The sequence below is a fragment of the Hyposmocoma kahamanoa genome, unplaced genomic scaffold, assembly GCF_003589595.1.
Source record: "Hyposmocoma kahamanoa isolate Upper Pololo Valley unplaced genomic scaffold, ASM358959v1 146, whole genome shotgun sequence".
Taxonomy (NCBI): domain Eukaryota; kingdom Metazoa; phylum Arthropoda; class Insecta; order Lepidoptera; family Cosmopterigidae; genus Hyposmocoma; species Hyposmocoma kahamanoa.
In genome coordinates, this window is record NW_020653521.1 from 47477 (window position 1) to 64077 (window position 16601).

The window sequence follows — 16601 nt, forward strand, 5'->3', positions numbered from 1 at the left end:
GTTGTGCTATTGTTGAGTGATATTATTGCAGCATGGCATCGCTGGTGGTGTGGACGGGTAATCGCTGGCGACATGTGTCCCGCTCCGGCGCCGTATCGGGTTGGCGTCGGCGCGCGCGCATCTTCTGTTTACGCGGCGGCGCGCTGAGGGAGCTATCGTTCAAAGAGGCGATACGGCGTCTACGCCGCGGGCCGGCATTGCCGCGAGTTGCGGCCGAATCGAAGAGGTCAAATTTTTGTTTTTTTTTTCCAAAATATTAGGTAGTACCTAAATAAACACAGCGTCAAAACTTAGTAACTCAGTTCTTCTCTTTCTATTTAACGTTATTTAGTCTTTAAAAATCATGAAACAGACGAACCATTAATTATAATTCTTGATCAGAAACACCTCAGAGATTCTCCTTGTATTCTTCTCTCCAAAAGGCAAGTGGTCATGAATTAATACAATCAATTATTAATATTTCAGGAAAGACGAAAATCACAATGTAAACAATTTTAAATCACCCATGGAGCTGAAAGATGCTTTCGTGCAAACTGAGCCAGACTTGGAGCAGACAACGCCCCACACTCAGCACAGATGTGCACTCACATCAAATACAGACAAGGCATTCTTGAAAAACCCTCTTTCAAATAAAGATAATGACATTAACATTGAAGACAAGGAAAACATGAATCTCACAAATAAACGGATGTTAAACAATGATAATATGGAAAAACAAACATCCCCAATTAAAACAAGCCGAAGTAGTAAACAGGCCAATAGTGAAAGTGATGCACCTATGGCAGTAGTGCAATCTAATGTGCATGTCTGTGATCCAGTACAGTCATCATTGCAGTCTGGGCAAGCTTCTACAGAATCAGAAACCCATGAATTAGTGATATCTGAGGAGTGCTTGGAGCTGATAAGGAGCTACATTGAGCATCACAACATAGGAGTTGACCTGTATCAGTTTGACAGCAGCGAGGAATATCAGAAAGCCGTGCTGTATAGGTAATTAACCAAGAAACCATTCTCAAAACCCTCATTGCAAATTATACTATCTCGTACCCAAACGGGGTAAATTTGTAGTGTCCATTTTTTATACAATTTTAAATAGTTCATACAGTTGGTATCGTCTCTGATGTCGAGGGTAATGAGGCAGCAGATGAACTGGCAAAGGTTAGGGAAACCTGTATTAGATCCGAACCCTGTATAGGGTTAGCATACAGCATGCGAAAGCCCTGATAGCTGCCTAAGTGTCAAACACTGTAGAGAAGCCCTGTCATTGGACAAGAACGGCATGAGAATGCTCACTAGAGTCTTAACAGGACATTGTGGCTTGCACAAGCACATATGAAATATTGGGCAGAATAGAGAGTGTAGATTAGGGTGTTTTATTTTGTTAGGCAAAAAATAAAAATAAAATTTTTGCACACTTTGCTTACGCCCCAAGTCTCAGTGATCTAAAAGATATGTATGCCAAATTTCAAGAAAATTAGAGAATATTTAGAGGATGCACACTTTGATCTCTTTTGTAAAAGTAGGCAAAAAAATATGATTTTTCAATGTGAATTATATTTATTGAGAAAACTACAAAACATGAATTTAAAATTACCTTAAAACTAGCTAAGATTAATAGGTAGTATGATATGCAAAAGATGTCTTATATAATATATTTATGAACTTTTTTTTAAGTGTTACCAAATGACGGGAACAAGTCACAAGCCTGGTGGTAAGGGACACGCCTGTTCATAACAAATGCAGTGCTTGAGTGGCACTGCATTTGTTATGCAGCTTTCAATCACAAAGGTCTGAGGGGCACTGCCCACTGACAGGACCCATGTGCCAACAAAGAGCAACCTCTGGAGCTTCTTCCTCATTCTTCTCGGGGGAATCTGCCTTACAAATGAGTAGTAGATTTAATCAATGTGACAATTTTAAGTGTAATTTGTTTACTAGAGAATTGAAGATTATTTGAGTTAGGTGAACGACAGAACAAAAGGTTTTCTGAAATATTGTTATTTGTAGATTAAACCCCCTGGTGGTGATTAAGCGCGACCTGGAAATGGAACGCCTGCTGCGGAGCGCGCAGGCGCAGAGGTTCGCGTGCGAGCTAGGACTGATGCCTGCTCCCGTACCATCTCGCAAACGTGTTTCCTCACAGAACGCGTCTTCACGGGCGCGTAAAGGGTCGTCGAATATGAATTCTAGTGCTGCACCTGCCACGTGAGCTACTATTTGATATTAATAAGTTTATCGAACATAAAATTAATTCATTAAATTACCATTTTTTATTAAAAAAAATGATCTCAATAGTTCGTGGAATTACATCTATTTGCCAAGATTTTGAAGAGCGATTTATTGCGAGAGCGACATAAATTGCGAGATCTCTGCGAGAGTAGCAGTATCTCGCGCTTTATGGGGCTTTCGCAAAAGAATTACAGAGTTTACTCTAATAGGACAAATATGCAGCATCAGTTACTAAAGCTAGTTGTTAATTTATTTTAGTATTATTATGACTCGGACATCATTCTTATTATTATTAATTTTGTTGAGCACATTGCGTACTGTAGTAATTTTATTCTAAATTGGGTATTGTTGTTTTAAGAGTTTAGGTTACAGATCAAATACTTGTTATTCTTTTCAGTTTTTTAACCGAGTTCAAAAAAAGGAGGAGGTTCTCAATTTTTTTTTGTATGTACATATGTATGTTACGCCATTTGTGAACCAATTTTGATGATTCTTTTTTTTGTTGTAAAGAAGGTACCTCAGATGTGATCCCATTTAAATTTCAAGAAAATATTCCATCTATAAGGTGGCAAACTTTCCGCCTTTTTCGCCTCTAGGGGATGAATGACTTTTGAGTTCGGTTTTTTTAGTACTCTGTACTGCGATTATAAATAAAATAGTTATAATGAATATTTAGTGACAATACCCCTCGCGGGTGGCGTCGGAGAACGATGATGATATTGATGACGTAATTAAATCGGTGAACATGGAACAACCAAACACGACCAGATTACTTTCGCAGTAGTACATTTAATCAAGATTTTAGAGTGTACTATTACAAACTAACACAGCGTGTTTTATTTCGCTTTGATTGTCCAAAAGAAATGGCGCATTGTAAGGTTGTCCTTGCCCACCTTAGAGTCCTGGTCTATCGGATCCTGGCCATGGCCTAACCTTAGGTACAGCTTTAAATGAAATTCTTTTCAAAAGTTCATTTTTTGATAAAAACTATTGCTCGTTCGCACCTTGGGTGAGCGGCCATCTTCCTTCCTTTTTACGTACATGCCATTGATGACTTACGGCACTGAGACGTGGTCGCTTACTATGGGCCCCATAACAAGGAACAACGTCACTCAATGGGTATGGAAAGGGCTATGCTCGGAGTTTCGTTGCGAGATCGAATCAGTAATAAGGATATCCGCAAGGGAACCAGACTAACCGATATTGCCCTAAGAATTGCAAAACTTATATGGCAAAGGGCAGGGCACATTGCTCGCAGAACAGATGGCCGATGGGGCCGAAGAGTTCTCGAGTGGCGACCGCGTACCGGTAGACGCGGCGTGAATCCGCTGAAAGCAAGCGGCGCAGGACAGGTGTTGTGGCATTCCTTAGGGGAGGTCTATGTTCAGCAGTGAACGTCTTTTGGCTGAAATGACGATGATGATGAGACACAAACGTGATCCGTTTGCGCTAGCCAACCAGAACATTTCGTTTTCTCAAATGACTTAAGAACGAATGAATGTATCGAGTTCTTAGGTTTTCGCGATTGTTACACATAGGGAATGAAACTATTTTTCCGGATTTAAATCGCGTATATTTGTTTTTTCAAGTTTGCAGTCTGCGAGCATGTCATGGATAAACCTACACATTCAATGAAGTTTGACAAACCCCAGGTCCTTGCAAAAGAAGTCCGTTATCTGCCCAGGATGCTGCGAGAGGCCATTGAAATTAAAAAACATCCTAATTTCAACAGGGAAGATGGTTTCTCCGTACCACCAGTTTGAGATCCAGTATTTCCTCTAATGAAAAATCCCAAACAGACATAAGACTGCAGTACTAATTAATCTGTTTTAGTTTATTCTAATTTCTATTAATAATTAATAATAAATTAAACTTAATAAAAATTCATTCCATAAAACAATTTGTAAAACTGAATATAGCGTAAATTGGAATGTTTTCTTTGTAAAATTAAAAATAAGGTATTTAATTAATAACTATTGTAACTATAGTGAAAAAATAGGGTGGTTTGCATTAATATTAGACGTAACTGATTGAAGACTGTACCACCTCAGTCAACCGTGACCATGGGACCTGTAAAGGGCCCGAAACGTCGGTTTGTTTGAAAAAACAAATATACACGATTTAAATCCGGAAAAATAGTTTCATTTCCTAAACGAATGAATGAGTGAGAATTTAAAAAAATTATGAATTCTTTATCTCACGTCATTGTAAAGCTATACGTGCTTTTTCGCTCTTATCGCATGGACATAAAGATATTTCTGACCGGCTCGTGTGAACAAATGTCTCCCAAAAATGCTCCCTAGCAGTCCCTATTGTCATAAATATTTTATTGTTTGATAGTGTGGCGAAGGCTGCGGGCGATGCGCTATACAAGACGAGAGGCGAGGTGACAAAACGCCCGCTCAAAATAACACGGTAAGATGCTAATTGTAAGTTCTTTCATTCATCTTTTTCAAAAGAAAATGTTCTATTCATGAGTCGTATTAAAAGCACATTTCAATTAATTAATATGCTCTTCAAGTGCAGTAACACATTTTATATTTTTTTGTCATGTTGGGCAAAATCAGAGTCATTGCCATTTTTTAAGTGACAATTTGTCGAAATGAAACTATTTTTCCGGATTTAAATCGTGTATATTTGTTTTTTCAAACAAACCGACGTTTCGGGGCCTGCGCGCCAACGCGATTTAAATCTGGAAAAATAGTTTCATTTCCTATGTATAACAATCGCGGAAACCTAAGAACTCAATTTGTCGAAAGTTAACGAAATGTAAGTGCGTGCTAATAACATTCTTTTAACTGACTTCGAAGAAGAGGAGATTCTCAATTCCTCCAGTGATTACCGCGAAGCTTGTGAACCGATTTCGATGATTCCTATTTTGTTGGAAATGCAATGAAAATAAAATATTATGGTGACCTAAAGCAGATTTGACTTCTCAATGGTGTAGATTATTTTCAATAATATAATTTTTTTATTACGACCTCAAAAGCTCGCAGAATTACAACTCTTTGCCAAGTTTTATTGTAATCGGTTACCGGAAAATGCGCGAGACCCGATTCATCCCTTTAGTTTGCCACCCTTAGCGGTGGAATATTTTCTTTAAACTTAAATGGCGTCATTGCTGAGGTACCCTTTTTACAACACAGAAAGAATCATCGAAATCAGTAAAAAACAATACAGTCGAATTGGGAACCTCCTCCTTTTTTTAAGTCGGTTTATAAAGTTCTAATTCTAGGCACATAAGTGAAAATCCATATCATTCATTTAAATGAATACATCTATCGGCTAAAGCACATTTGTCAATCAATATGTGACTTTATCAAGTGGCTTCTTTTTCAAATTTATCATTTCTTCACATCTACCAGCACTTTAAACAACACAAGAAAAATATAATTACATATTAATGAATGAAACACGTTTTGACTGACTTTGAAAAAGAGGTGTTTCTCAATTCTGCCGCCCACTAACTAAAACGCGGCATACCCGTTTCAAATAGTAAAAAACAGATCACAAATTCTCATTTAAAAACAGTTCAAATTAGTTAACGTTTTCGACTTATCGGAACTTACCCTTAACGATGCACAGCTGAAATATCATGAAACAATTTCAATGTTCTAAAACTGGGTTATGGTTTTGTACGATATCTCAAAAAATTATTTTCTCACTTAGCCGCAGAATTCGGCTGTGTTTTTTTTGTATGTTAATTACGCGATAATTTGTGAATCGCTTTTGACGATTATTTTTTGGTTGGAGGGAGGTACTACTGAGGTACCCCAGTAGTGGTCCACCTCTAAGAGCGGCAAACTAGTCCGCCTGCCTTGTGCTTCTGTGAACGCGGTGTTTAAAGCCCCTGCTTTAAACAACGGCAGGTCGAGCGTGCCGGCGGGCCGCGAGTACTCGTCGCTGGAGGACCACGCGATCGTGTCGTGGCTGTCCGCGTCCGAGGAACGCGAGCGCGCCGTCAACGGCAACCGCGTCTGGCGCGACTTGCAAGGCCAGTACTTTGCCATCACCAGGGTCTGTACGTACCTACCACTTTTCACTCCAGTACCACCTAATCCATGTTCCAAAAGTAGTTTGAAGTTTGTTTGTCTTGTTGGTTGAACTGATCTTAATATTTTTTCTACTCCTGTACTTTAATCTGTCAATTATAATTCCATAACATAAACTATATCATAAAGGCGCCCTTTTAGTTCTCAATTAAATTTATATTGTCTATGGTATTCGCTGCTGAATTGAAAAATGTCATTAAAGTACACAGAACTATAACGAGTATTACAGTGCCGTCCACAGATCTATAATGAATTTCAAAAAAAGATTGTATTTTTGCTAATTAAAAATATCAATTAGGATAAGTGCAAGTCAATGATATTTGGATCGAGCAGGATCAGCTGATTGCAAATCGATGTTTACCACAATTAAATAAAAATAAGAATTCAGGAATTTTTTTCGAGATTTGGTTTTTTTTTTTTTTTTTTTTTTTTTATTGTGACTCGGCAAAATGACTGCACCGCGCCTGATGGAAAGTGCGAATACAGTCCAGAGATGAGAGTAACGGATGGAAAACACAAATATCTTCACTCCGTCACTATCATTTTGCCGGTCTGGCCAAATGCTTCTTCACACTACGTTTGAAGGACCCGATGTTATAGAGGGGAGGGAATACATGCGCCGGGAGTTGGTTCCACAATTTGATGGTTCGGCATAAAAACGAATTGCCAAACTTTTTAGTGCGGGACGGTATTGAACTGACCGTCCAACTGTGGCAACGCAGTCCGGCACGGGTGGTCCGCTGATGGAAAGGAGAGGAAGGGACAAGGTTGAATAACTCTTCAGAGCACTCACCGTGGTACAGACGATAGAATACGCTAAGAGACGCTATATCTCTGCGAAGCTGTAACGACTCCGCATGCTCAGTTACATGAGGATCGTTGACAACACGGAAGGCGTAGCGCTGCAGTCCATCTAGGGCTTTTAGCCGTGGGGCGACGGCTTAAGAATACATTGTCGCCTCCCCATACATGCCCGTGGGGGTCGTAAGAGGCGACCGAGGGCGTCACAAGTGTCCATCTGCTTAGCATTGTGGTAGGCTCTGTGCCGACTGGATAGCGACCACAGTACACACGGCGGAAAACCCTCCACAGTGAAACGCTTTTGCGAATCGCGTTCAGGGATCAGTTGGTGTACATCCAGTGCATTTGGCCAGACCGACAAAATGATAGTGACGGAGTGAAGATATTTGTGTTTTCCATCCGTTACTCTCATCTCTGGACTGTATTCGCACTTTCCATCAGGCGCGGTGCAGTCATTTTGTCGAGTCGCAATAAAAAAAAAAAAAAAAAAAAAAAAATAGGGCATCGAGCAAGTACTTGGCAGAGCCGTCCCAAAGGTGCGAACAGTACTCCATGCTCCTTCGAACCTGAGCTTTATACAACAGGTATCGCAGCTCTGGAGTAAAAAATCGGTGCACCTTGTTCAGGATGCCAAGCCTGCGCGACGCAGTACAGATGACGCTCTCTATATAGTCCTTGTTGCTCATGTCCTTCCGGATGCTCATCCCCAGCAGGCTGAGCTTGTCCTGCAGCGTCAGCGTTGTACCCTGAAGATGGGGAAGTGGAAGGAATGGGGATTTTTTGGAACTGAACGCGCATACCTGGGTTTTCTTGGCGTTGAACTCAACCAAGTTTCGGGAGCCCCACGACGATATATGTTCCAAAACATGGTTGAGCCCAGCGACAAGTTTTTCCCGGTTTCTCTCAGGGTCCTCCCGGCTGCTTGACGGTTGCTTATAATAGCAACCGTGCACTGTGCTATCATCTGCATAGCAATGAATGTTGCCAAAAGGCAACAAGTCATTGATATGCAGAAGGAACAGCGTGGGCGACAGCACGGAGCCCTGTGGCACCCCAGCATTAACTGTCACGAGCCGCGAAGTGCCTCCGTCAACAAGGACACGCAATCTTCGCTCGCGCAGAAAGCCGGAGATCCACTCACAAAGGCGGCCGGGAAGACCATATGCCGGAAGCTTGGAGAGGAGACCACGGTGCCAGACCCGATCAAAGGCCTTAGCAATATCCAGACTTATCGCTAAGGTTTCGCCCTGTTTGTCGATAGCTTCACCCCAGAGATGCATTAGATGCGCTAGAACGTCACCCGTTGATCGGTTCGGCCGAAACCCGTACTGTCGATCATTAAGAATGGAGTGACGTTCCAGGTGCCGGATTATCTGGATATTTAGAATCCGCTCCATCACTTTGCAGAGCACTGAAGTGACAGCTATTGGGCGATAGTTTGTCGGATCAGACCGATCTCCTTTCTTGGGGATAGGTTGCACGTTGGCCTCCCTCCAAGCTAGGGGCACGTTACCAGATTGGTATGAGAGGCGGTATAAGCGCGTCAGTACGGGAGACAACTCCGCCGCACACCTTTTACGGACGATAGGAGGTATCCCATCTGGACCATAGGCTTTCCGCACGTCAAGAGTCTGCAGTTCCTTGCGGACATCACATTGCCTGATAACTATATCAGGTTCGTTCGTCATCTTGGTCGTGAATGCGCGAGTTAGCCCCAAAAAGGTCGGCCAATAAATTGGCTTTCTCTTCGGGGCCATAGGCCAAAAATCCATTGGGATACCTCAAAGGCGGCAGCGACGAACGACAAAAATTGGACTGCACGGCTTTGGCCAGGCTCCAGTAGGCACGGCTACCGGTGGGACGGGCTACCAGCTTCTGGCCAATCCGTGAAACGCGCTGGGCATCCGCTCTTATGTAAGCCCTCCTGCTAGACTTGGTTGCTTTGTTATAGGCTGCTTTAAGGGACGCAAGGTTGGGATCCTTTGTTACACGACCCTTGATCCAACCACGATATGCAGCCTGTTTCTCACTAACAGCGTCCATGCATTCGCGATTGAACCAAGGGCGTCATCTGCGATTGGCGATGACACTGGAAGACGGTATGTAGTAATTCATAGCCGTTCCAATCTCATCGACAACAGCATCGGCAGCTGCTGAGGCATCCTTTCCCGCAAAGCAGTGCTGCAACCAAGGGATGGACGCAAAGTAGTCGCGCATACCATCCCAATCCGCCGACGAGTAGTGCCAAATGCGACGAGTGACCTCCTTCAGCTTAGTTGGAGGCATTTGGGAAACCTTACACCCAACCAAACAGTGATCAGAACTTCCCAGGGGGGCGCTGACTGATACTGTATAGTAGGTAGGGTGACTCGCGAGCAGAAGGTCAAGCAAAGAGGGTGCATGATCCGATATGTCTGGAACCCGGGTGGGCTGGGTTACCAGTTGGGTCAAGTCATGCGTGAGAGCGAAAGCGTGGGCAGTTCTTCCTGCATGGTGAGTCTTGAGGGAACTTAACCATGATTCATGGTGAGCATTAAAGTCCCCCAACACGACCATCTCCGCAGATGGGAACTGCACCTGCGCGTCAAGAGTCGCCTGGCTCAGTTGGTCAAAGAGCCTAGTTGTCTCCGCATCCCCGCTGTGGGATCTATATAAGCACGCGAAGACTCTAGCTGAATAACTAGATTCTACGAGGACCCACATAGTGGAAAAGGAGGGGTCCTCCAGGCAGCGCAGACGGCGACAGCACACATCCGAACGAATATATACACATACCCCGGCTTTGGCCTGAAAGTTTTCCTCAAGCGAGTAGCCGGGGTAGTTCAAGTAACTCATATCATTCGGACGGCGAATCTGCGTCTCCGTCAGGAAAAGCAGGGCAGGCCGGGCTGTCTCGAGGTGATGGTGGACAGCTTTGAGGTTGGAGTGGAGTCCGCGGATGTTAGCGAACTCAATAATAAACGCGGTGGGGGGATTAGGCACAGTTAGGGGGGTTAGGCACAGGGTTACAGTTTCGGATGTAGAATGAAAAGATAAAACTCAATATTAATGTGTAATCAGTTTATTATATCAACTACGGCATGGCGAGGTCGCTGGCTCCTGCGTATTTTTCTCAAAGACCCTTACTCACTGTGTGTCAACAGTGAAATACACATTTGAAGCCGATGAATTTGTAAAAGAATGTATATTAGAAACGCCACGCCACATGACGTGTGCACTGAAGGTCCAATCGATTGACTTACCTCTGTGCGTGTGTGGGCAGCGCGGTCGTGGCACTCGCTGCGCAACCGCTACCTGCGCTACATCCTGCCGGCGCTGGGCTCGTTCGCGCTGCCGCAGCACCAGGTGCGGCGACTGCGGGCCAAGGCCGCGCTCGGTGAGTGACACTAAAATGTCGACGGTTCTTTTTTGACGAAACGCGGGTCCCGCTTCCCGTTAGCCGGTTTCAATAAAACACGGCGGGCAGACGTAACGAACGCAAATTTCGAGATCGTTTTTCAACCGACTTCAAAAAAAGAGGAGATTCTTAATTCGACTGTTTTTTTTGTTTGTACGTTTGGCGATAACTCTGAAATATAACATTTGTGAACCGATTTTGATGATGATTTATTATTATATACGATTTTGATTTCTTTGCCGGAGAGAGGGTCTGCATCGGGCCCGTTTAAATTTGAAGAAAATATTGCAGCTCCAAGGGTGGCAAACTAGGGGATCAGGCGGGCATCGCGCGCTTTCCGGCAACCGATTTCATTAAAACTTGGCAAATAGATGTAATTCCACGAACTTTTGAAACACTCTGTACTGAGATGAATGTATAAAAAGTTACAATGGTTTTTGCACGTCGCGTGGCGCCGCGACAGGCATGCTGAAGTCGCGCCGTCGCCCTCCGGTCGGGCGGCGCAACTCGCTGTTCGCCGCGCCGGCGCAGAGCAGCGCGTCGGGGCGCGCCCGCGCCGCGCCCACTTCGCCTGCTTCGCCCTCTTCGCCCTCTTCGCCCGCTTCGCCCTCCGGCTCCGGCTCGGACTCCGACTTCGCGCGCCCGCGCGGCCCGCGCCGGGGCCCGCACAAGCCAAGTAGGTCTCAGCTGCGGACGGCAGTGCGCTCGTTGGGCGCTGCACTGCCCGCGTCGTGGACTCGAAGAGATCTCTTCATTGTTCGACAAATTTACGACGCGACAGCGTTGACTTACAATTATATGGACGTCGGACGTCCGCGCTAAAAAGTGTCCGAACTTGTAAGGCGTTAAAATCGTATACAGAGCGTCAAACTCCGCTTTAGTCTTCGTTTGTTCCACTGACAGCGCGATACTGCGATGACATTACAATTTAAATTTAACGTTTTAGCTTTTTCATATTCCTTTACATGTCACTACGTTTAAATAGGACTTGGGACATTTTTTTCGTGGTTTTGGTATTAGACCCGTCGTCCATTTATTTGGAAGTCAACGCGCGACAGTAAAACAGTTTTCACTTTAAACGTAACGTAACAAAATTCGACATATTGTTTGCGTATTGTACTTTACGAAAGGTTAAATCTTGAACAGAAAACAGACTAAAAGTCTGTTGTTCAGTTTAATTAGTACGCGGTCCTAGGACATAGTCCTTGTTAGCAGGTTTCCCGTATCAAAATAAGGAGTGAAGTTGAAAACACTGTCAATGTTTTATAAACATACGCGAACTTGACGAGATGGCTTCCGTGTGTCAGTGAGTTAAAAATAGATTAATGCTGTTTCTGTAAATTTGCCGCGTGGCACTTGAAACCTGTTTTAACCGACTTCAAAAACAGAAGAAGGATCTAAATTCGATTGTATATGTTTTGTATGTATGTTACGCAATAACTCCGGCTTCTTTGTGAACCGATTTTGATGATTCCTTTTTTGTAGGAAAGAAGACACCTCATTCTTAAATATAACGAATATTTAAACGAAAATATAAATAAAATAAACGAATTAAATGCAATGGCACAACCAGTGACGAAGGAAGTTGCCTCAACGCCTCCCTTTACGGTCTTACTCCGACATGTGTAAAGGATGTTGACCATTACTGTATTACTGACATCTTAACATGTCCAGCAAATTAATTCGGATTATTAAAATTAATAATCCGAATATTAGACAGTTAAGAAAAGTTGTTTTTTAATTATTAAATATATAACAAAGGGTACTATGGACGTCATTTACAGATTACAGACATCTTCCATAATTTGCGGCGGTTTAGAAATAAAAATGTCACTCAATGTCAAAGTCAAATAACCATTTATTCTATCGTCATTTTTAAAGCTACTACTGCTCATTCAAAAATGCTGACTTCCCTAAAAAGAACGAGCAACAAACTCTAGGGACTGCTCTTTTGAAACAAACTTAAATGCTATGAACTTTGAATCATATTGGTGTGGTATGTAGACTCGTGTCGTCTTTCCATACATCTTGGAACAACAATCAGTTAATTGCGTGTGCTGAACTTCTTTACACTTCACTGTGGTAATATATCGCGAATGATACAACTTTAATTAGGATGCACATCGAGTCTATTTCAAATGATTAAGACTGACTGCAGGCGCGGTTTACCCCGCCTGCCTAATCCCTACACCGTTGGCTAACCTGCGGAATACTATCATCGCTTCGGTGATGCCAGGAGCGACAGTATTGCAACATTAGGTGTTGCGTTCCATTTTCGATCAGTTAGTGTTACGTTCAGGCAAGTTCCATTTCCAATGAATAACTCCAAACGAGGTTTATAATTAAATGCGCTGTTTGCAGTTTACTTCGTGATGTCACTCCGACATACATATATATAAAAATCCGCCGCTTTAAATGTAAATCGAAGAATAGATTCAAAGTTTAGGTTGTATGTGCTTTTAAATGCGCCATGTGTAGCTTATGGACATGCCAGTTTAAGGTTATGGCGTGCCTCCATTTTGCATCGGTCCTCGTCCTTTAAATAACTGCCGATTTGTCTTCAAATGTAAATGCTTATTACGTCACAGGTGTGTTATACTTAATTCAATTGCTAAAATTACATTTATGCGAATGTAGCACCAAATGAGCGATTTGTGTTTTTTGGGTCTTGTAAAGAATTTGTCATATCGCATCATCGGTCGAAAATCAGGAACATATGCCAGTCCGCGATACTCAATCTTTTTAGAATACCCTTGCTAAAGATGGCCCGACTATATTTTTCCGGTTTCTCGGTTTCGGTCGTAATCTATGTCCCAGTACAAACTAGTATTTCAAGGTCAATAAAATACGAAAGTTAAATTGCAAATTAACATATTTATTTATTTGGTATCTCAAGAGAACATATACAATATTCAATACAATATGAAATTTAATATCGGGAAAATAAAAAGAAGTCATACCGTGGTAAGAAACCTGATACTAGTGATAATCATTTAAATTTAATATCGTTCTTAACGCATCATTCTTAACTATGACGTCAGACAGAGAACAGCTAACGAACGTAAAGAAATAAAAAAGAAAATACAAATACAGTATAAAATACAATCCTCTCAACGTAGCGTAGGAGCTGTCATGTACGAATAAAAAAAATGACAGTAGACGTTCTCGTATTACTGAATAGGGTATTTTTATGTAATCCATTATTACTAATGAATATAAAAAGTAAAGAACTGTTTATCGTTATTCGGTACGAACCGCGCGGGTTGCTGTTTAACAAGGTACGACGGACGTACGGAACGCTGGGCTCCGTGGAACAGGCGAGCCGGCGCCTGCGCAGACGCCGAGCCGGCGCACGCGCTCCGCGACGGCCGGCGACAGCGCGCCGCTCTCCTACAGCGACGTGACGCGCCGCTTCGCCCGCCGCTTCCGCCCCTCCCGCCCCTCCACCCCCGCGCCCGCCGCCGCCTCGCAGCCGGGTGAAGTTCTTTTCACAACGCTTTCCACTTCTCGTGCTCTTAAACGTCGTATTTATGCTGGGTGTAGGCTGCATGAAACACGATTTTACGCTCTAGCGCATAAAATAAAACCGTTTATTTGTGATATTGCTGTTTGATTTCTTCGCAATCGAAGTGAAAAGCGAAGTATATGACTCGTCCATAAAACCCATTTTACCATCGACTTAAGTGTCCACATATACTCGTCTCGAAATGACGCGTTATATGCACTTGTTGTACAATCTACTATTGTTCCGTGTTGTCCAAAAAAGTTTCATTTCCTGTGTCTCGGTCGCGAAAATCTAAGAACCCGACTAAAACGTGTCAATATATACCCGAGAGCGAGAGTGTCTCCCACTCCGAGAATTTATATCGGCCTTTACTCATGAGGTCAAAACTTCACGTTTCACTTCGACTGCAAGAAAAAAATATTTCAATCGTTTATGCTCTACAACAAAATCACGAAACAAAACGCCACGATTAGGGGCCTTTGGCAATCACAAATATCTTTTTTTTTATTGAAAGTTTATTTACTTCCATGAATAATGTTAAATTTTAATTGTTATATTTGTGTGATTATTTTAACTTTTACCTTTTAGCATGATCCCGAGCAAACACTGGCTGTTTGAGTTCGTCTGAATCACTCGACATTTTTTTTCCACACAATATACAACAATTAAAAAACTAGGTTCCTTTTACTCCCTAGGATTTAAAGCATGCACTCTACTCCCGCTACGTAAAACTACATTGACTTACTTTTATAAAGCATAAGAAGTGAAAATTAATTGATGTACGTTGTACGCAGGTGCAGCCGGTGCAGATGCAGGTGTTAGTGCTAGTGCCGGTGCGACCTTAAGGCCGCGCACCCGACGGCTCTACAACCCGTAAAAGCACCGACGCCCTTGGACGCGCGAACGTTTATTAGCGGGTGGATTGTGCAAAGAATTTTTGACTATTGAACGACAGCCCACTGCCGAGCAGTGGTCTCGTTGTCAATAAGGATTATTGTACGGTATTGGTGTGCAATATTTTTGGTTGTTTATATTTGACCTAGTCCCGACTTGTCACAGAAGTTTTTTAGTCCATATACTTGCCACGTATATCGATTCATGATACAGCCCACTGCTGGGTACAGGACGCTCATTTAATTAAGTACAATTGAAGACTGTAACTTATGTATTGTTTCTTAATTTATGTTATGTGTCTTATTAAACTAATTTCGTAGGTAATTTTTTGTCATGAGCATTTAATTTCCGTTATGATTACGTGTATTGGTAACAAACAGGGTTCTGTACTTATTTTGATAAATATACCTCGGTAACTAAATCAATTTGGAACAACAAAATGCTACCGATAGCGACATCGTGCCATGTGTTTGTATCTGAGACGTATTCAGACGTGCCAAATGTCAATCTCAAAAACGTCATAAGCCAAATTGTTTTGCCTCAGATTTTTCTTGATATTTATTTAGTTTTCTCACTGCTGTTTGTAATTTTTAGTCAAAAATTTAGGAGAAAAGTTATTATCGGATAATTATCAAAGAAAATTAATATATTGATGATTTTGAACCCTAGTAACAAGCGATACACGTTCTTATGCCTTATATCTATATAATTGTGACTTCTGTTGACAATTGACAATAACACATTGATTGCGTGTGATTGTCAGTGGTGTATTTTGAAATGTGTAAATAGGTAAACCTCGTAATTCCATTGATGTGAACTGTTGAGTGGCACAAAAAAGACGGAATCACTGTAAATAATGACAATCTATGGAGGTATAATCCTCCATTTTATACCTAAGAGCGCGTAGCGCCACTTTGAGCTATTTGTCGCCAAGGTCTGAGGGGCATTGCCTTTGCGCCCGTCACCGAGACACAAGTTGATAAGTATCATATGCCTGTCATGTCATTTCACCAGCAACCTTACCCTTCAAAACCGGAACGCAGTAATGCTCGCATTACTGCTTGGCGGCAGAAATTGGTAAGGCGGCAGCGACTAAGTCTAGTTTTTTTGCGACTAGAATCGACTAAATAGCGACTTTTTATCTGGCTAGTGAAATTTCAAAAAGTCGTCCGTGGTCACGTTGGAATAACGCACGCAAAGTGTAAGTACTTCCCTGGAAGAACTCTTTCAGAAGGAGCTCTGCTGCTACAAAAATGATTATGTCGTCGACCCGGATCTCGCTCGACGGAACAATAAACACAGTAGAAATGGTTAGTTAGCATCACACGCGTGCCAACAGTAGGTAGGTCTAATGAGGCCTACTGGGGCTCGGTCCGCCATTATCGCTTTGTAAGGCATGGTTGTGACAATTATTTCGTGCAAATTCTCTATAATATGCTGTTTATATATTTATATATTATATGTTTATATATTATATACTATGCTGTTTTGGAGTGCCCAAATATGATAGCCGTACCAAAACTATTACCCGTGGTGGTATTTCATGTCATCGGTAAGTCTTATTTTAATCAATTTTGCGCGCTCCATGGCCTTTAGTGCAACTCGTATTCGGTGCACAGTTTCCTTAGTGACCGTCCATGTTTCGGCACCATATAAATGTCATTGTTCATTGTATTGTAACTGTATAATCTCAGTAAATATTAAACGTTTATTAAATTAAGTA

At 42.3% G+C, this 16601-nt stretch overlaps 1 protein-coding gene across 1 annotated transcript; it reads left to right on the forward strand.

Annotated features, from left to right (window-relative positions):
• Positions 1 to 32: 32 nt before the first annotated feature.
• Positions 33 to 16595, forward strand: LOC113240520. Its single transcript, XM_026477851.1, has 9 exons — positions 33 to 226; positions 466 to 990; positions 2008 to 2205; positions 4570 to 4644; positions 6099 to 6250; positions 10345 to 10458; positions 10943 to 11155; positions 13758 to 13955; positions 14779 to 16595. The coding sequence occupies exons 1-9, from the start codon at positions 33 to 35 to the stop codon at positions 14859 to 14861; spliced, it is 1752 nt and encodes a 583-aa protein (XP_026333636.1). The 3' UTR covers positions 14862 to 16595.
• Positions 16596 to 16601: the final 6 nt, after the last annotated feature.